Genomic DNA, 21434 nt, shown 5'->3' on the forward strand with positions numbered 1-21434 from the left:
AAACGACCAAATATAGCGAATAAGTGAAAAATTTAAGATAAGTATTTTTTTGAATTTGTAGCATAAAGTAGTTATAAAACATCAATAATCCCTAAAAAAACTACAATTAAGACAAAATACTCAGTTTTTAGCACATAATCATCTAAATCAAATAGAAAAAAAAAATGTTCTGAAGATAAAATTTCATGTTTTTCCAGAAAATAATTACGAATTATCCAAAAATAAGGCACATTTTGTATTGTTTTCAATAGTTTGCATTGCAATAAACATCCAATGCTGTTTTCGGAAACTTAGACACTTAAAAAGTATTGTGTACTTCCATCTTGGGAATGACCAAATATGACAGCTACGCAAAAAAATAAGAAATAATTTTTTGAATTTGTAGCATGAAAACAATTTAAAAATAATAAATTTCCATGAAACTACAATTCAGTTGAAAAGTTTTTTAGCACATTTGCATCCAAGGCAATGAGGATAAGATTAAGTTTTAAGAACAAAATTTTTCATTTCTGAAGAAAATTGTTTCAAATAATCAAAGGAAAAAAAAATTTGCAGCACAATTTGTGTTGTTTTCATTAGTTTGCAATTAAAGAAAACATACAATTCTGCTTTGTTTTTGGAAACTTAGGCATTTAAGGATTGTGTCTACTTCCATCTTGAGAATGACCAAAAAAGGTGACTACATTTCACATGTAGCTGAAAAGATGTTCCGATCGAAAAAAACAATTTAGTCCTATTGACCCTCCAATCTTCAGGCTTGCGCTTCCAAAGCAGTAAATTGACTCCTCCCCTGTTGAGTTTCTGCATAATTCCTGTTCACCTGAGGAATTTTTTTCCTTGGGAACTATTGAGTGTCAAAAATGGCAACGGCGGAAGTTTTTTTAGGTCGCCACTTTTTTTGCCAACGTCATTTTGCCTCAAAATTTTTACAATTTTTTTCAAGAAACATCGATAGAAACGAAGATTAGATCTTATAGAACAAAATTCCCTGGGAAAAAATTAGAAAATAAAAAATTTTTAGGGGCAAATTTGGAAAATTCCCTGACATTTTTAACTAAGTCATTTCCCCTCACAATTCCAGGTTTTCCTGAAGCGTACGAACCCTGTTACCACTTAATCTGTAAAAATTTATTGCAAAAAAAAGTTGAGAAGCTGGGTTCTTGTGAGCTCCCATGCAAATTAAGCCCTGGTCACAGAGTTAAAGTCTGCAGTTACTGAACAAGGCTCAACTATATGCCATAATTATGAACTAAGTACTGGGCATTCAAAAAAACAATAATAATAATAATAATAAATAAATTTTTCTAAATACCTCTACATATGGTACACCCATAAGTTTTAAGAGTTGCTTGCAATCTTCATTATGCTGTTTGGTCACTTTTACCAGTCTTCTAGTAAATTTATTGACATCTTCTACATCACCTATAGTAAAATAAAATGACTTTACAAAATGCCGAGTGTTTTATGAAATAAATTAAAACTTATTAACAAGTAGAATGTTATTTATTAACATGAAAAAAAAAATTTCACACCTTGCTCTTCAGCTTTCTCCAAGTTCTTTTGAGCTTCCTCACGCCGCTGTTGACGTTTGTCTAACTGGAAGTAATGAAAAAAAAAAAAAAAAGAGTCAGATTTAGCATTTTTTCTTCCATTTTGCAAAATGCAAGTTTCAACTGAAAAACAAACAATTTGGTCATTTGATGATATTAAGTTTCTAGTATTGCATCCAATTTTATTTATTTACTAGCAATACCCGCACGGCTTTGCCCGTAGTAGAATTTTAAAAGGTCATTAGGTTCGCTTGTATATTTACAGTTAATGTCTACAAGTCTTAAGCATTTTTTTTTTTCTTTGAAGATCTCTTCATATATTTGGCAGAGTTGAAAATTTAGGTGAATTATGCTATATGTTTAGAAATAGGTTTGATTGCCTTTCTCCTATATAGTCGAACAAAAATTCAGGGCTATGACAAATCTATAGTTAGAAGAAAGTTTGATTCTCAATTTTGCAAAGAATGGGTTTGAGCTTTCATTGCACTTAAAATATCAAAGTTAACCTTAAAACACTGGTGTTGAATCCCTGAGCCAACCTTTGCAATGATAGATGTACTTGATTCTTTTTTGCACGCACCTTTTTATAAGGGGAAAGCTTTTATTTTATTAAAAAAATAAAGATAGAAAGGACACATTTTTTACACTGGCCATTTTGCAACTACCTGTCAGGGCAGGAGTTAAACCAATCAAAAAACGTGTAAAACCATTGAATGAAATCCTTTTTAACTTTTGCTTCTCATAAATCGGCCTCTTCGCAAATTCACAAAAGTGAGGAGGGGTTGTATTTTTTCCCTCAAGGTAAAAAGGTTGGGAATTGCTGGTCTATATCAAGATGTTTTTATAATTTTCCAAGTGATTGCCAAAAATTTGGAGAATAAACACATGAAAAAATACCAGAATTCCAGGGAATAAGCAGAACATAAATACCCTTAACACATTATAGTGAAAGGGGAACAAATTTAACTCCACTTCATAATTGATTATCTTAAATTTTAGAATTTTTTTTTTTTTAATTTTTAAAGATGAAAATGCCAGATGCAATCATCCCTATAATTCACTTCTAATATTTGAGAAGAACTTAAGATTGCAAATATCGTTTATTCTCAAAACATGTGACTTCTAGCATTCCTCAAATTTTAACAGTAAAAATCATCAGGACATTCATCACTTTTTAAAACTTGACTGTATGTTATGCATTTCTCCAAATATTGAGACACTTCAAGAAACACAACAGCTTTCAATCAAAAGATGAATTAAAATTCACTTAACTACAAAATCAGTTGAGGCAGTGAGAAGCAAAGGGATGCAAGTGGCAAAATTAAAAATTTGGAGATAACAAGTACAAATGGTAGGTGAACATCTCCTCTGTCTTGCAGCAAAAGAAAGACTAGTAGTCCTGGTAGGTTCTGTTATGCAGCATGATTAAGGAAAAAAAAATTCAAAGAAAGCCTACTGAGCCCCGCAACTTTAAACACGTTTTACTAAAAAATTGAAAATGTCACTTACATACCTTTGCTTCTCACTGCCTCAGTTAATCATGAAAACTCTAAAAACCCGAAACCGTAACAGGCTGTAAAACCTAAACCGTTTGAGATTCACTAAAAATATTTTACATGCATTCTTAAAATAATAGAAAGACCCAACAAGTAAAGTTTTATTGAAATTCAAGCCTCGCGTCAAACCACGTTTACTTGGTTAATTTTGCATGGTATAAATGAGTAACTGAAATAACCTTATTGAATAAATTAATAAAATAACAAATAGAATAAGCCAAATTAATGTAGCATAGATTAAAATACCTTAAAACTTTTAAAATAACTGATATATTTTCAGGATGCAAAAGGATTCAAATCTTAAACAAGGCGCACAATTTTTGGCAAGCCACGTCTTTTTATTTTCGTATGTTTCCAAAAGCATATGTTTATGGCGGAAATTGAGGTGGTGAAGATTGAGGAGGGAAAATAAGGAAACAGGAACATAAAATATAGGAAAAAGAAAAATCAGAATCTTTTCAGATTTATAAGAAGCATAGGATAGTTATGAAGCCAGTAAAGTGAAACGGGGAAGAAAAAAAAACCACAGAAAGCCACAATTCCAGCAAAAGGCAGAAAAATCTCATACCGGTATTTTAAACAAATCATTAAAACTAAAACACACTATTGTTATCAAGGGCGAAAAATAAATAATACAAATCAAACAAATATTAGAAAATAATATAAAATGAAATAAAACAAATAATAGCACATCAAAATCTATTAATAAAAAGAAATGAATAACTGAAATAAAATAAATGACTAATATAAATAACACAAATACTAAAAAGAATTCTCAAGAAAATTTCATTTCTTCCCCTTTGATCAAGTTTTTTATTTAAAAAAACTTACTTCAGAAGATTTCATCTGTGGTGGCTTACCATCAAAGACAAATACAGGCTTGATACCATTATCAATCATTCGAATGGTTCGATAAAACAAGCCGACTACATGACTGTAAAGTAGAAATTAATACAAGAACATTAAACATTTTGAAGGATACATAAGTAAGCACAAAATGAAATCACGTGCCGAAAAATTAAATTTAAAGTATGGAAAATCAGGAGTCAATTCAGATGCAGATTCAATCCACTTTGCACCCTACACAAAATTCTATATCATAAAAGCGATCACTTCACAAAATTATGTACCTTAAAACTAGACCTTTCACAAAATTTCTGTGCAAAAAGTTTTTTCATCACTTTTAGGCTCAACCAATGCCTCTGAAGGCTAAACATCAGTAAAAAAAATCCTTTAGCTTCCAAGTCATTCCCAGTAAAGTCCTTTAGGCCAAAGGGATTCCAGATTAGATTTGTGACAGCAAAAACAATGCTATATACAGGGCCGTCTGAACAGCTGACGGCGCCCGGGACTAAAGTTTTCTCTAGCACCCCCCCTCTACACACAGAAAAATAAAGTTAGTTATAACATCAGTGTATAACACATACTTGAATTTTTTACATATTAATGAACAGAACAATCAGAAGGCTATGCACAATACAAATTAAAACACAAGCAATGAATCTGTTTCTAATATTTGTAATTTAATGCCCCAAAAAACTTTTGAAAAATGAAAATGTTAAAAATCCCAATATTTATGTAGTAAAATGTTATCCCACTACATAAAAAACAAACATTTAAAACTGAATTGGCTATTCATATTGATCCAACTAAGAACACAAATAAATAATTTGCTGATTATAAATAGAAAATGTATTCATCGAAGTAAATTACGTCAAAATAAAATTTCGATCTGGACTCATCCAATGACTCTTCTCTAGTGTTTTTTGGTTTTACTTGTACCAACTTAATACCAGCTTTCATATTTGTTACAGAGGTCTTTCCAGGATTTTTCACAGGGTCCGTTTTTTGTGAAAACCAAATAATTTTGTGAAAAATCAATTTTTTGAAAAATCAAATAATTTTGCAAAAAAAATTTTTTTTTTTTGTAAAAATTTTTTAGAAAGTTGAGATGGCACAAAGTGCATCATTGACACTTAAAGTTGAGTGTTTTCCCTTTTTTCTGTCGAGAATATCATTCTTGAGTGTTTTTCAAGTATTTGGGGGGGGGGGGAGGCATCGCTCTCTGGGGCCCCTCAAGTATCAATATTTATTTACCATTTTACATTATGTTAAATTGTACTAGAAATGTTATATGTATAGTATTTAAAATAATTGTAACAAAAAAATTCAGGCAGGGGTTCAGCATTTAACTTTTTGAACCAAGACACTGTTAAAGAGCAATGAATTTCGTTTGTAACTTATAAACTCAGTGATTTTTACAAAAATTAAAAAAAATTATTTATTTGTTTACCTCTTAACAAAGCTCACTAAACATCTAAAATTCGAAAAAACAGGTTCCCATAGCGGATGCAAAGGAATCGCAATCCTTAAAGTGACGGCATCAAAAATATAAAAAATGCTTGTAAAATAAAAATTTTTGATAAAATTATTTCGGAATTGCATTTTAGAGTCCTATGATAAACAATTCATTAATATCTGGACACAGTTAAAGCAAAAAAAAAAAAATAAATAAATAAATAAATAAATAAATAAATAAATAATATAAACCAGATTCAGCATTTTAATTTTTGACTCATAAAAGAAAATGGAATTCAGTTTTAAAAAACTTCAAATAAGCGTTTTCATAAAAATAAAGAGACTTTTCATTTATTTGCATCCTAACAAAACAAAGTTAGCTTGAAAAAAGAATAAAATATAATTCGCATGTCGGATGGAAAAAGATTACGTTTTTTAAAATGTAGGCATCTAAAGAAAAAAAGGTAAATAAAAAAGTTTATTTAAAGTCAATCATCCTTTTTACCATCGAAAATCAAACCCATATAACTTTCTCCCTAAGTAACAGTTAAACATTTCACCGCCAGACGCTAAGTGGTGATAAGTTTAAAGTTGGTAACCCTCTCTGAAGCAATCACATTTCCCCCCACCCCTACTATGCTTTGCAGTTCTAAGTTCATTTCCCAGTATATTATTGTTTATTAAATCATGAGGGAGAGAAAAGTGCTTAGGACACCTATTCAGAGAAGTTTACAACACTTATTCAGAGAAGTACAGTATACAATAACAGCACTGCATAAAACAAATAGCCATAGCAGTTATTTATTGCTTGCAGGAGCATCACAAGAGTGCCGAATTTATTTATCTTTTGCAAAATTAACAGATTTTACATAAGTTGATCCCTTTAATTTAACTTCAAAAAAAAGGTTCCAAACATTTTTCCTGCGTTATTTTTTGATTTGAGATTTGCTCTTCCAAAAACAATTTATGAAAGATCTATTTTTGTTTATCAGAATTTTGTGAAGAGTCCGTTTTGATTTGATTGTGATTTTGTGAAAGGTCCGTTTAGGTTGATCCGATCTTTATGAAGGGTCCGTTAACGGACCCAAATTTCCTCTGCCCAGACCCTTGTGTTATGAACAAAGATGTTATTCTTTTGCATCAAATTTTTGTAAATTTTAGGAGAAAGCCCACAAATACTTAACATCGAAAATTTGCTCAGAATTGTGTTTTTGGAGCTCTAATTTCGAAAAATCATTTGCCCTAATACTACAAAATATGGCCTTTGAAATTGTGTTTTAAGAATTTAAGAATCCCCATGTCACCTTTCTTGAACATCACAAGCAATGGGTTTTTTAAACAACACTTACAAAAACTTTAAGTGGAATAACCCCTGAATGTAAAACATTGCTTATATTTTTAAAACCACAATTTTGAACAATTTTTCTGGGAAATACTCCAGACCCTCCTATCCATAAAATCTTCAAAGTTTGTCTAAAGTTGAGGTTTTGAAACTTCAATTTCAAAAACTTTCAAAGGGAGAAGGAATTTATTTCGATATTTTTAAAAAAATAATCGATCGGAAACAGTCTCCGAGTTCCCTCCCTTACCCTTACGTCAATAAACAAGACCTATAATCGCGTTTTTAAGTCTAAAAATGTGTTTTAAAATTGTTGACTGGACACTTTTAGATCTTTTTTCCTATCCAATCAAAAAAAAAAAAAGAAATTTTTTTTTCAATGAGTTCCCTTAAAACTTTTTTCTGGTTATGTCACTGCACGCAGGGGCAGAATTCAAGCAAATTTGCTGAGAACTAGAAAAGGGAGAAGTTCCTTTTCATTCTAAACCATTATATTCTCAGAAATTGTATCTGCTTCCATGATACAAAGGAAACTAGGAATATTTTCGTGCCCAAGGAAAAAATAGAGAATTATTGCAATGATTCTCTATTTTGTGTGTCTATAATTGTGTATCTATGATACAAGAAATGAGGGGGCGCCACAAGGTATCCTTCCCTGTACTGCCTACTCAGCAACTTAGCCTTTTTACTTTGGAGGTCCATCTGTATCAGTACATTCAGTCGCAGATTAAGCAGCTGATGAGCCTTCTCTAACAAAAAATTGTTCCATATCACATTGGTAATTACAGCGGATGTTTTGGGCCAATCCGAACAACACACTGAGCGTATGAAGACAATCCAGAATGTCATTGCTGGTGAATTGAGTGTGAATAATTTGTCTAAAATAAGCAGAATAAAAAATAATAACAATAAAGCCAACAGTAAACATAAGTTTGAAAAAAAAAATTTTTTTTCCCTTTTTGCTGATTTGTTTTTTACGGATCAACAACATTTTTTTTCTAAAGCAATTCATGTCTGATCGTTAGCGCCAACGTATGCAACAGGTAAAAGTAGGCTTGCCAGATTTCTGATATGTTCAGCCAAGACAACGCAATGCCCCCCCCCCCCCCCCGCGTTGCTAGTATTCAAAGGGGTGCATTCCCCTGGCTGATTTTTGAAGCGTTTTATAGGGCAGTTTATTCTCAATGCTATGAATAAACGTTAACTAATTATGAATCTAAAACAGGGGCGATAAAAAATGATAAAATGATATAAGCAGATAAAATGTGAACATTTCATTTCCAAGCTGTAAACATTTACAATTTATTTTTGTTAGAAAAAAAAATTTGAATGAGGAATAAAAAAAATTGAACATTATTTAGATATATTTTATTAAGTCTTTTTTGGTTTTAATCTTGATGCAAAATTCCTCACTAGCTAACCTGGTATTAATTTTACAACTCAATGTTACAAGTGATAATATAATTATCCTGAATAATCCTTCACAATTAATTATTTTTGAACCTTTTTGGTCATTTGTGATCAGATTTCTTTTTTCAGGACGTAAAGTGAACCGGCCAGGACACCCAGATTTTGTTTGAAAACCGGAATTGTCCCGGTCAAACCGGGACGTCTGGGCAAGCCTAGACAAGTCGAGGTAAAAGTAAAGACAGCTGCACTCTTCGCTTTACTCTCAGAATTGTTCCATACAGCAATAACTTAAAACATTCATTCCTCCTAGATTTTGTTTTTGCAGTTTGATTTTTTTTGTTTTCTTTTAATTTCTATTTTGTTAAGTCTCAGAACCGAGCTTTGAGAAACTACGATAAAATGAAATTAGTATCGGAACTGGAAAAGAGGAAAACAAAAGCTAAAGCTGGAGCTAAATTTCTGGGCGGAAGGATACGATCCCTACCTGGGGGAGGGGGCGGTACTCCTTGAAAGATTTAGAAAAATTGCGAATAACTAGTTGATTTTGTGGAAATTAGAATCCGTTTTCAAAAACTGAAAGTAATAGGATCATAAGAAGTTTAAAAGAGGGGGGCAGTAAATCTCACATCTCCACTTGTTGGATATGCCTTATTGCACACGATCAACAGAATGACTTGATAAGTTACAGAACAATACAAACGCTATTCGGTCGTAACTTTAAAATAAAATACATCACGGCTTTTTCTTTTTATATAACTACGAAAATACCGCGGCACATCGGGTTCCATTTCGATGCGCACCAGTGTGCCGTAGCACACCAGTTGCAAAGCCCTGTTGTACTGTATAAGGAAATATCTAAGGCCTTGGCCGACACAATTTAAACTTGGCATTAAATGATTAAATTATAGGAACCATAACATAAAGAAATTAGCATAAAAAGTGCAATATATTGCAAAATAGATTCTTACCTTGTCGTTTCTCCTTCACTATTAGTCAACATATTTGCTTCTTGACGCACTGCGATTAAAAACTGATAAATACACATTGATGCATCAATGGCTATTTTACGTCCTGCAAAAAATAAGGTATGAACACAAGGGCGTATTTAAGGAAGGGGATGAGGGGGGCCGGGCCCCCTCCAAAATGTGGAGAAAAAACTTAAATAAGGATTTTTATTTTTGGTTTCTCACAAATAATTTCCAAACTTTTAGCTACAAAAATGAATAAATAAATATGATAGTGATAATAATAAATGTAATGCGTTAGAGCAGAGATTTCCAAACCGGGTGCCGCAGGTAGGAGGTGAGGGGTGCCGCCAAGCGCCAGTGGTAACAATAATAAGTATGTATATAAAACTAGACTAGGATGCCGCGAGAAAATTCTAACTCTTCAAAGGGTGCCGTCAATCGCTAAAGCTTGGGAATCCTGCTTTAGATGGCACCAGGATATGGAGTTCAGAAGGGGTTGGAGGATCCATACCCCGTTCTCCAGAAAAGAACGGGTCTTGGAAAAGCGAAGTTATTTCAGCAAAAAGAAAAGCAAAAAATGTTGGGGAAAAAAATCTCAATTCTTTCAAAAAGAAATCTTTAAATTAAAAAAATATATAAACAGATGCAGCTAATTGCTTAGCAATTTAAATTCCTCTCTCTTTCACACCCCCCTTTTTCTTTTCAAAATTATTCTCTCTTTAACTCTCGTTCCCTAAAAGAAATTTAAAATAAGTTTTAGTTGTTCGGTTGGAGTAATAATGAAAATTGATGTCTTAAAACCGCATTTATTTAGGCGTTTTTCAAAACACTTCTGGAGGAGGATCCCCGAACCAACATCCTTTCACTGAGGTTACTATGAAAAATAGTCTGCAGTTATGCCTTAAAGATTTCAATTTTGGAAAAGTTTCAGAGAGAGATCCCTAAAACCGCTCCTTACCACTAAACATCTATAAAGATGACCTGAAATTGCGTTGTACCTTTCAGAGAAGGATTCTCGAACTCCTTCTTACTTCCAAAGATTGCCTAATGTTGGGAAAAAATCTGAATTGCTTTTGAAAAGAACCTTAAAATAAAATTTTTCAAAAGTTACTGATGACTATTGATCACGTCCAACACTTTCTATTCTTTTCAGTCCCCCCCCCCAATTTTTTCCCCCTTTTCCTAGTCGGTCAAAGACAAGGAAGTCTTCAAAATGCTATGTTTTGAAGTCCCCTCCGACCACTAAAACCATTAAAGAGAATCTCCAACCTCGTTTTCAGGGCTACAATGTCGAAAAATTTCCAGGGCACAATTACCAAACGCCTTGCCTTCTGAAAGCATCGAATACTGTTAAAGATTTCCTTTATGGAGCTTCAATTTTGGAAAATGGCCGAACTCCCTAACGTTACCAAATATGGTCCGACTACTCCCATCTGAAATCTGACAAGGAAAAAAACTACAATTTTGGAAAATTCAAGATGGAGAGTGTTTGAATCCCTTCACCTAGTATTACTGAACATCTGTTTAAAACTTCGTTTTTTAGGACTTAAATTTCAAAATAGTTTTTGGGGACTGTCCCAGAACCGTCCTGCCTGTAACATCATCGAAATTAGTCTGAAACTGCGTTTTTAGAACTTCAATTTCGAAAAATTGGGCGGAGGAGTGAGGGATTTCGCTCTTTTTTTTTTAAATCAATATAAGGCAACTTCAAAAATTCCTATTCTTTTCATTGCACTAACGTCAACAAATCTAGCGGGTAGTTCTCAAAAGGTGGGAACAAAAAAATTAACTTTGAGCAATTTCAAAAAATTTTAAAATTGACATCAATTTTGCTTTTATTCTATAGTATGCATACCTAGAACACAATATATGAACATGAAAAGACAGCAGGTATTTGTAAAAATTGTTAATTAGCAAATTAAATCAGCAGTCTGTAGGTAACAGATTTTGGACACTGTTGTCCTCAACATGGGAAGTATTTTGCAGTATCTACAAATGAATCATAAGCCTGATGTACATTATACAACTTTAAAAATCGAAAGATCAACGCATATTTTGTTTAAAGATTTTTAAAAAAGTTACAAATCATGTAATTCATTTACCTAATGCATCAGTGACAACTAGAAACGTACCAAGTACTCAGTAACTACTCGGTACTCGGTCAAATTTTGATCAGATACTCGGCCAATACCAAGTAGTTGTAAAAAATTGAATATTGTTCAAAGTAGATTTTACAAATAATAAAAAAGTGCAATCATTTACAATTCAAATTTACATGTAAAATTCAAATTTTGAGAATAATGAAGTTCGTTATGCTTCAATGGAGTAAATCTTATATTTTAATGCCCCAAATTTGATGAAACTTATTTATTAAAAATGGGACAAAAAAAGTAAGTAGAAAATATGAAATGTTTATATTATTATATGGATTTTTGCCACATCCAAAATTATAAGAAGCATAAAAATACCTTTTCTTAAAAAATAAAACAACAATAAAAGCACAAATGTGCAGGAACACTGCAGACACATGTTTTGGCATAACAAGGAATGCTTTTTTTCAACGCACAAAATGTTAGCTTATGGATTTAAAGATGTCCGACAAATATCTGATTTTTTTTTACATTCATTAGCTCACATTTTATGCACTGAAAAAGATGTTCCTTGTAATACAGAAACACATGTCTACAGTGATCCACGGGTGCAGAATATGTCCGATCCGGCGATCTAGGATCGTGGGAAATTTGAACATCTGGGGAATTTTAGATTCAATTTTTTTTTTCAATTTTCCGATTTTTTTCGCAAGTGTCTTTTGAATGCATTTTCTTTTGCATCACCACTCTTTGTATTTTCATTAACTATTTGTTGGATAATAATTTACATTTAATGATAAATATTAGATAGGAGATTTTAATTAAAACTTATATATGTATTTACTTAATTTACTTTTTGGGATACCTAGTTCTACAAGTTACCAGTTCATTCTATTAGTTTTAAAGATACAATTGTTTTTTTTTTTTTTTTTTTTTTTCAAAATTATCTATACTTATAGTAATGAATGAATTTTTATCTGAAACATAAAGCATATTTTAAAATCTTGAGGAAATTTTCATATAGATTGGAGGAAATGTTAGCAGTAAAAACATTTTCTGCACCTCTGCAGTGCTCTTGCACATTTGTGCTTTTAACGTTGTTTCATTTGCTTTTAAAAATTATTTAAGCTTGCTAGACTAGAAGTATAGATTGATATGATTTGTTTTAATTCCAACTTGATTAATCCTACCTTTTATGTACTTGTTTATTTTTACTTTAAAAAAAATAACTTATTTGTAAAATTATTGACTTAAACAAAATCTTTTAAATAATACATAATTAAATTTTAGCTGGAATTTTGTTTTAAAAACTCTTTGGATATGGAGGTCTATACTACTTTTCCAATGAGTTCATAATTCGTCACATGTGTGTCGGTGGTATTTCTTAAAACATAATTGGAACTCGGTACTTGGCCAAAGTGCTACTCGGTATGTCTCTAGTGACAACAATAATAGAAACAGGACATGTTAGGTTTAAAAAAAAAATTGTTTTCCATTGTAGACATTATTTCTCCTGGTTTAATGCATTTAGGAATAAAAAAAATTATCAAAGAAAAAAAAATCATTTTAATTAAAAGCCTCAGTACAAATTTAAATGAAAATACAGTAGAAGACCATTATAATGCCAACCTATATAATATCACTTCAGAATACTATATATATCATAGACTAATAATAAGAGTAGACCGCGCTTTCCCAGACTTGCTGATAAAAAAATTGGTTCATGGATACATCATGTGACTGGTAGAAGGCTTAGCGAAAACTTTGGCAGCATGGTTGCTAGATGGCAACATTATCTATGGTTTGGCACTCGACTAGTATTCAGTGGCGGCGCTAGGCGTCGGCGACGTCGGCGACTGCCGACGGCCTCGCGCAGATAGGGCCTCGCAAAATTCTCAGAAGTAAATTCTCAAAAGTTTTAAGAAATTTCCATGTTTTCAATTGAAGCTCTTATTAAATGCAACAGACACAAAAGTAATCAAAATAGTGCGTGCAGCGGAGACTGTACAGAGCCAGCTTTAGCAAATGCGGGGCCCAATTCTGTAGGAACCTGAATTTAAAATATTCACTAGCTACAGCTTATTGATCAGCTAACTCTATTCCCCCCCCCCCCACCCCGTTCTATTTCTTTTCTTTTTCTCTTGTTGAAAAATTAGAAAATATTCAAAATGCTGCTCCTCCGAACACACACCCCTCCATACACGCGCGCACCGATAGCATTATGGAGCATCTGAAATTTCGTTTCGAGATCTTAAATTTCGCGATATTTCCAGCTTAAAGCTAAAGCCCCCAAATACTAAACAACATCGAAAATCGCTTAAAATTGTGTTTTTGTAGCTTGAATTTCAAAAATTACCGAACCTAATATATTACAAAATATGGCCTTATTGCTAAAGTTTTTAGAAGCATAATTTTCAAAATTTTTCGAGGGAAGAGCTCCCTCCCTTTCCGTAAAATCATCAAAGTTTGTCTAAAATTCTGTTTTTGAAACTTCGATTTCGAGAATTTGCAGGGGATTGATTTTGACCTATTTTTTTTAAACAAAAGAATCGATCTGGGACACTCTCTGACCCTTTAAGTCAATAAAAACGGCCTATAATTGCGTTTTTAAGGCTTCAATTTCTAGAAATTTCCACCGAGACCTCTGTAATTTTTTTCCCCTAACATCAGCAAAGAAAGCCTAAAATGGCGTTTTTAAACTAAAAATTTTAAAAATTTTCCGGGGGAGGACCCCCGGACCCACCTTTCTATCAGGTCACTTTTCCTCTTTCAATGTGCCGCCCCCTCCCCCCACCACCAAAAAAAACTTTTTGATTGCGCTACTAGTCACGCAACGTTTTTGTCCTAGCAATTAAGTGAATTGGAAACTATAAGTGCCAATAGTTAGTACAAAAATTAATTTCGTGAATTCAATGATTTGTCTGAAAATATTTTATGATTAAAAGGGCCTCGCAAAACTGCATCGCCGACGTCTACTTTTGCTCTCGCGCCGCCACTGCTAGTATTTTAAGACATAATGTGTTTTCATTATAATTTTTTTCCAGGTGAAGAGATTGAACTGTTTTTCTTTTTAATTATGAATTATTTTGACATTAGTAATTACTTTTTCATCACAGTTTTCAGTAACTTTTATTTCATTCGGAACTGCTATGTCAGCGTTGGTGTGAACATAATGGCGTAAACGTTTTGCGTTAACACAAAAATGTACTAATCGGTATCTGAAATTGAAATTATAGGTAAAGATCTTACCGTTTGCCGGTTCTTTTTGGGCTCTTGCATCTTTAATTGCTTAGATAGTTATTGAAATTGATTAAAGAAAATGCACAGTACTATCTAAACGAAAAACTCACTATATTAACAAAATATTTACAACTTAGAATAACAAATTTACAAATTGGACTCCATAAAAGATAATTCTTCCATGTTCCATCAATTCTATTTATTTTATTTCTTGTGGACGTTGATCGTCTGCTACGATCAACACTCGCTGTTGCTAGGATATCCACCAGTCACATGGTTTGGTTTATGAGCAGCAAAAGGGTTGCCATAGCTCGGTCTATTCTTATTATTAGTCTATGATATATATAAAAACATAAAACCACAACAATAAACATCGCGAATATACGCTACAAAAATACCAGAAGCTAGAAAGTTTTTGTACAGATTGAAAAATTACTAGAAAGTAAATGCTTAAATTAACAAATTACTGTAACAGCTCACCAATGAAATATGTACCAATAGTAAGCTATTTTCCAACATGCATTTCATCGAACAAAAACTTTTCTCATACTCTGCTAAAAGAGAGCGAAAAGATTCAAATTGCGATGTTTAAAGCGGAAAACATCCCCAAAATCAATAACTATTTCAGCCAAAAAAAAAAAAAAAAAAATTGCTTAGTTACTCAAATTTTGATGTATGAAAAGTAGAATCCCAAACATAAACAATACAAAAATACCATACATTAATTTGCTATCCAGACATGCTTTCAAAACACCTATAAATATTTTACATAAAATAACACCTTCATATTTTTATAAAATGCTAGAGTCAACTTATTTTCAGAAATTCAGTACCTAAAGGAGACACGTTTAGAAAATATGTCTAAATAATTCGTGGCATCGATAAGAATTAACTTTTAGAATAAAATAACCGTACTATTTTTGTAAAATTAATTTACATACAATAAAAATAATGTTAAAAACAAAAAGAAACCCTCAAGATTTTGTAAAAACAAAGAATTTCGGAAGTAAGAGTTAATTTTTTTAATTCTAAAAAAACGAACTTGCCTTTTTATGGAAAAATCCTCACACTCAGTCTGAAACAAAACAACATATGACAATGGCAGCTTACAGATACACAGCAAGTTGGAGTTTACTTTTAATTAATGTTTAAGTTTGAAGAAACTGGCATTTTCTAATATTTATTCGTCAAAACACAACTATTGAATGTAAACTAATACAAAATAAGCTTTACTGTAAGGTATATTGCACGAAAAAACAAGAATCTCTCCTACTTGAAACCAATAAGTAAACAAGTTTGAACAGATCTAAGATTGCCTTCGGGTTGCCAAACATTGGTTAACTTCAGCAGGGATGCCATGCTTAAAAATCTATCGCCTCATTCACGAGAAAAATATTTCAATTTTGTGCAAAAAATAGGATGTTGCCAAATGGGGGGGGGGGGGGGGTAGATCAAATCTGTACCACATTCTGAATATTAGTTTCAAATTTGTGAAATGACCTATATAATGCAAAAACCTGTATAATGCAAAAGCTCTGTTCCCAATGTGTGCGTTATAACGATCTTCTACTGTACTCTTAAGACATTTTAATAATGAAGACTCTTAAAAATTAATGTTTATTGATTCTTCCACCATTTATACGAGACTTCTTTTATATATTGGGATAAAAAATGTTCTTCGAAAGGTGAAAATTTGGCATTTTTTTTTTTATAAGAGCAGAGTTACATAATTGTTTTTTGTTTTCATAATTTTATACATTTTCTTTTCTTGTTCTGACTTCATCACCTATCGGGGTGCAAAAAGTGTGCAGGTATAAGTGCAATTTTATGCCTACTTAAGCGTTCTTGGACTTCTCTACTTATTTTTTTCTCTTATTTAAGTATATTCTAGAGTTAAGATATTTTTACACTATGCATCGCTTCAATGGTACATAATCTATCTTAATAAATCTTAAGTAATCAGGCAAATTAGGTAGTATATGAAGTTTTGGTTAAAATATGCTTTTTGGACTATTTTGAAATGCAAAAGACTGAAAAATAATAATCAAAAATATAAAAGAGCTACTTGAATTTTTTTCCATGTAATTTCAGAAAAACTTAGTTGGACTGCCTTGTATATTTATGTATGCCTAATAGAAAAGCTACATAGATTTAAAAAACGAAAAAAAAAATTAAAAATAATTTTGCAAACTTGCATTGCCTTAAAAAAATATAAGTTTCTAAATTTATATATAAAAAAAATTATCTATAAAGCTTGGCTAGTTACTTTGCAGTAATTAGTTTCCACTCTTTGCAATAATATGTCAAATTTATGAAAACATTTGGGAGGAAACAAAGAAATTTTCAAAAAAAAAAAAAAAAAAACATTTTTGAAAAAATTACATTTTTTTTTTCAAATCACTTGTTTTTAAGCACGGTTTTAAACCAAAGTGGTTTAAAAGCAAACAACCCTGAGCCTAACATGTCTCATCTCCCCCTTAGCTTCTAATCCTTTAGAAATAAATTCATGTTTTTCATTTATATTTGCAGTAAAATACAAACCCAACATAGTTCATTAAAAAAAAATCGCAGAATTTAAGACTTGTTAAGAATCAAGTATTACCAGGCCCGGACTGGCTCCTTCTGGGGTGGTCGGCTAGGTACTGGAAAGGGGCCCCCTGGTATGTGGGTTCCGGGGGCCCTTTCCCGCGAAAATGTGAGAAAGTAATTGTTTCAAAAATTGCTTTTTCTTTTTGGACATGTTAAATAATAAAACTAAAGTTAAATTTAAGTATAAAAAACACGTGTTTGAAGTTTTACTCGACTTACCCTTTAGCAAAACAAAATTTCATACCATTTTTACAAAATCTATTAAAGGTGCGTTATTTTATTTATCATTATTTCTGAATTGAACGTTTTTCTTTCTTTTTCCTTTATTTTATTTATTTATTTATTTTTTATTTCATTTACCTAGTAAGCGGAGACTGTGTAGAAGGATTGTGATGCAGTGCCAGAGTTGGAAAGGTTTTTCCCACCACCGGTATTTACTGTCCTGGGAAATACTGTGTTTTTCCAGCAAGGAAAAAACTGATTATAAAAAATATAAATTCAAAACAATCTTTTAAAGTATCAAAATTCAGTTCTAAGTTAACAATGGCTTGAAAGACAATACACAAATCATAATCGTGTTCATATTCCTCGTCTTCTACTTCCACATTGGATCTTAGCATCATATAACAAAACACTAATTTAGAGACATTTTGCAAATTTTATTTAAATTTAACACAAATTATTTGTTGCTGCTCTTGATAACCCTAATATTTTTAAGTTTAAAAATTTTATTTTATTGTGATCAAAATATTTATGTAGGAAATTAATAATTGATAAAAATACATTGTGAGCAAATTTTATGTTATATGCAATAATTCTTATTTATTTATATTCCTTTCCTATAAAATAGTTTAAAACTCAAGGGGAATTTGTAATAACTATTTATTTCTAACCTTCATTCAACACATCAAATTCAGATAGCCAAAATATTAATTACATATTGTTATTTAGAAGTTTTCCCGGTATTTACCACTTCTTCCCAGTATTTCCCAGCGGGATGAAAAAAACAAGTTTTGGACGGGAAAAAGCCAACCCTTTGTGCAGGGCACTGAACTCTATATAGCCCAATTCTAGTAAATAATATAGATAATATATAAATAATATATAAATAATAATTCTAGTAACTAATTCTAGTTCAGATCAGAGGTGCACGGCCACCTCTTTTAGTGAAGTAGTGTAGACCGGGGCACGTTTACGCAGCGGCCTTTTTTCAAAACGAATTATAACTGGAGGGCCAACAGTCATAACAGATTGATGCTGCTCCCTAGCAAATATCCTCACAAGGTTTTGAGCATCAGTCGAGCTTCGGTTTCGGTCTAGCATGCAGAAAGGATTATCGGTTTTCTACCAAATCGAGTGAATTTTGAGTTGAACGGTTTGAGGCTTATTGTGAATAAATAATACTTAGTTAAAAAAGAACAAATATACAAAAATTAGCAGAATTTTATAATTTTTTGAGAATTGTATTTGTATGAACTGAAATGTTATTAACTTTATTTGCACATTAAAAATAAATCCAAGCTTGGCGACGGGGCAAGTTCACGCGTTGACGTCTGAGCACCTTTACACACGTTCTTATACTATGGCTTACTTCTAAACGTGCCCTGACGCTTTTTTCGCTCCAAATTGTCTCAAAACTTTATAGCATCATTAGGCTATTTAGTTTTGAAAATCAGTTTTAATTTTTAATTGAGTTACAAATTCGTATCTTATAGCTTACAATCATGTAGTGCTGTCTTCATGCCCGTTCAGTTTTTACTATATACACTATTCAGTCTGTAATAAATTTCCTTTATTTTAACGATGGTAAGACATTATGTTCAAAACACTCTTATAGAACCAAGTTAGGCGTCAAAATAAATATGCGTAAATGTGCCCCGTGTCCGGGGTAAGTTTACGCAACCGACTTGAACTTAAAAATATTTTTTTTAACGGTTAAAAACAAACTGAGCAACACTGAATATACTAATCTTGACTCCATTAAATGCTTCATAAAATCGCAATGCCTGAAATTTCCTAAGTTAAAACATAGAATTTAGAAAATTCATTGAAAAAATTCTGCGTAAAAGCCTTCTGAAAGTGCCTATAGAATATCCCCAATTTTAGGGGTCCCGGGGTCTCCCCCGGGGAAATTTTTGAAAATCAGATATAAAGTTTGGCACTTTTAGGCCTAAGGGGGGAGGGGGAGCTTAGTCTCTAAGAGGGAGCCCCTTATCATCTCCGTGGGTGAGCCACTGTTGGAAGGGGCTGAGTTTCTTTTTATCACACACTATTTTAAGCTTAAAACAATGCCTTAATAGTAGAAAAATTATCATACCTTTTTTACTTCATCTGGTCACTATTTTGTCCCAATGTATCTATCTTTTAATTTCCATAATAAAAATTATAGTTAGCTAGCACGGAAGTAAAATACAGAATGGCCAATATCCCGTCGGACTCTATCGGAAAGATGTCCATGTGCATTCGATTTTCCCATTTATTTACAGGTTTAAAAGCAAAAGGAGATGGTGCACTAAAGCAATTTACATGAACCCATTGAGTCTTGAACAAGTCATGAAGGTTTTATTGACTCCTATTTTTATTACATCTGCATTTCTCTTGTTCGAGTTTTTTTCACACGGCCATCATCCATACGCAAATTCCACAGTTCTTGTCTTATCTCATCTTTTTGATTCCACAAGAACTTGCAGAAACGTGGAGAACGCACTTTTAGCTGCCTGGATCACAAAGGCTGTCATCACTCTCCGAGGAGTCCTAATTTATTCCTGTCACCGGAGTAACTTAACCATGCGTGGAACCCAATTGACAAATACAAAAGTGACGACCAGCAACAGGCTCTGGGCCCAGCTAGACTGGTCCTAGTCAATTTACAATCCCCAGTGAAGATCAATGGCCCTCTTAAAACTGTCTACTCCTTTGCTCATTACCACCTTTTCCGGTAAGCTGTTCCAAAGTTCTACTACCCTGCTAAAATAATAATTTTTCCTAATATCCATGTTAGCCTGAGATTTAAATAGCTTAAAACAATGACCCCTTGTCCTGTTTTCAGTGCTAAACTTTAGCCCCGTAACATCTTTCGTTTTAATAAATTTAAACAGCTGAATCATGTCCCCTCGGTCTCTTCTTTGCTCAAGACTGTACATTTTTAGCCTTCTAAGCCTGGAATCATAATCTAAGTGGGAAAGTCCACTTATTAGCCTTGTAGCCCGCCTTTGAACCCTTTCCAATACATTAATGTCTTTCTTAAGATAAGGAGACCAAAACTGAACAGCATACTCCAAATGGGGTCTTACCAAACTTCTATATAAGGGCAGAAGAACTTCTTTAGATTTATTTGAAATAGATCTATTGATAAACCCAAGCATCTTATTGGCTTTGTTGCTAGCAATGCTGCACTGTTGGCTAAACTTTAAATCCTGACTTATTAGGACCCCCAGATCAGTAACTTTGTCTGCCTGACTAATGACTGAACCTTGCAAATAATAACTTGTACACTTATTTCCATGCCCTAAATGTAGCACTTGACATTTCCCAACATTAACAGCCATACCCCATTTATCAGCCCACTCCGTAATATGATCTAGATCCTCTTGCAGCTGATTTGCTTGTTCTTCATTTTCTACAGTCCCCATAACTTTGACATCATCAGCAAAACAGTTCATGTTCCCAGAAATATTTTTGTGAATATCGTTCATAAAGACAATGAACAAAACAGGCCCTAACACTGATCCTTGAGGAACCCCGCTTAAGACCTCACTCCAATTAGAATAATTTCCCCTTACAACTACTCTTTGTTTCCTTCCGGTCAGCCAATTTTTTACCCAAATGAAAGTTTTCCCTCCTATTCCTATATCAGCTAATTTGCTAAGTAGAGCAACATGCGGTACCTTATCAAAAGCTTTTTGAAAATCAATGTAAACAACAAAGACAGACCTCCTGTGTAGTACCTCCGACAACCCTGGAGGCGTCGGTAATACAGTCGACTCCCGCTACAACGCGATCTGACTTACGCGAAATAGCTATAACGCGGTTTTTTTTACCAGTAAAGAATTTTAGACCTAACGCGAATTCCTGGAGCAACACGAAAATTTTCAGAAAAGGAATCGTGATGTGAAAGTATCGGTTACTACATTTTTCTTTTTATGAATGTACCTTTATCCCTTTAGCATCATTGAGAGCGGAATTTCCCACACCGTTGCTTATACAAATAACAACTCCTCATTTTCCGTTTATTTTTTTCATTCTAAATGTGAAAGTTGATAAAATATAATGACTCTTAAGAGCCCTGTTTTATCTTAAGCTTGTGATTATAGAAAGAAAAAGAGAAAGTTTCTAACAATTGAAGAAAAGCGAAAAATTATATGCTTGAATATGCTATAAAATGCGTCGAAGAC

General features: G+C 32.6%; 1 protein-coding gene across 1 annotated transcript in view; it reads right to left on the reverse strand.

Annotated features, from left to right (window-relative positions):
* The window catches only part of LOC129225277 (flap endonuclease 1-like), a 55713-nt gene that overhangs the window by 31028 nt on the left and 3251 nt on the right, over nucleotides 1–21434 (reverse strand). Inside the window, exons 2-5 of the mRNA XM_054859863.1 lie at nucleotides 9122–9224; nucleotides 3938–4040; nucleotides 1533–1596; nucleotides 1313–1422 (exon numbers count right to left, since the gene is read on the reverse strand). Of these exons, the coding sequence (XP_054715838.1) occupies nucleotides 1313–1422; nucleotides 1533–1596; nucleotides 3938–4040; nucleotides 9122–9224 (380 nt within the window). The remainder of the gene's footprint in view (nucleotides 1–1312; nucleotides 1423–1532; nucleotides 1597–3937; nucleotides 4041–9121; nucleotides 9225–21434) is intronic.

This window comes from Uloborus diversus, chromosome 6 (genome assembly GCF_026930045.1).
Source record: "Uloborus diversus isolate 005 chromosome 6, Udiv.v.3.1, whole genome shotgun sequence".
NCBI classification, from domain to species: Eukaryota; Metazoa; Arthropoda; class Arachnida; order Araneae; family Uloboridae; genus Uloborus; species Uloborus diversus.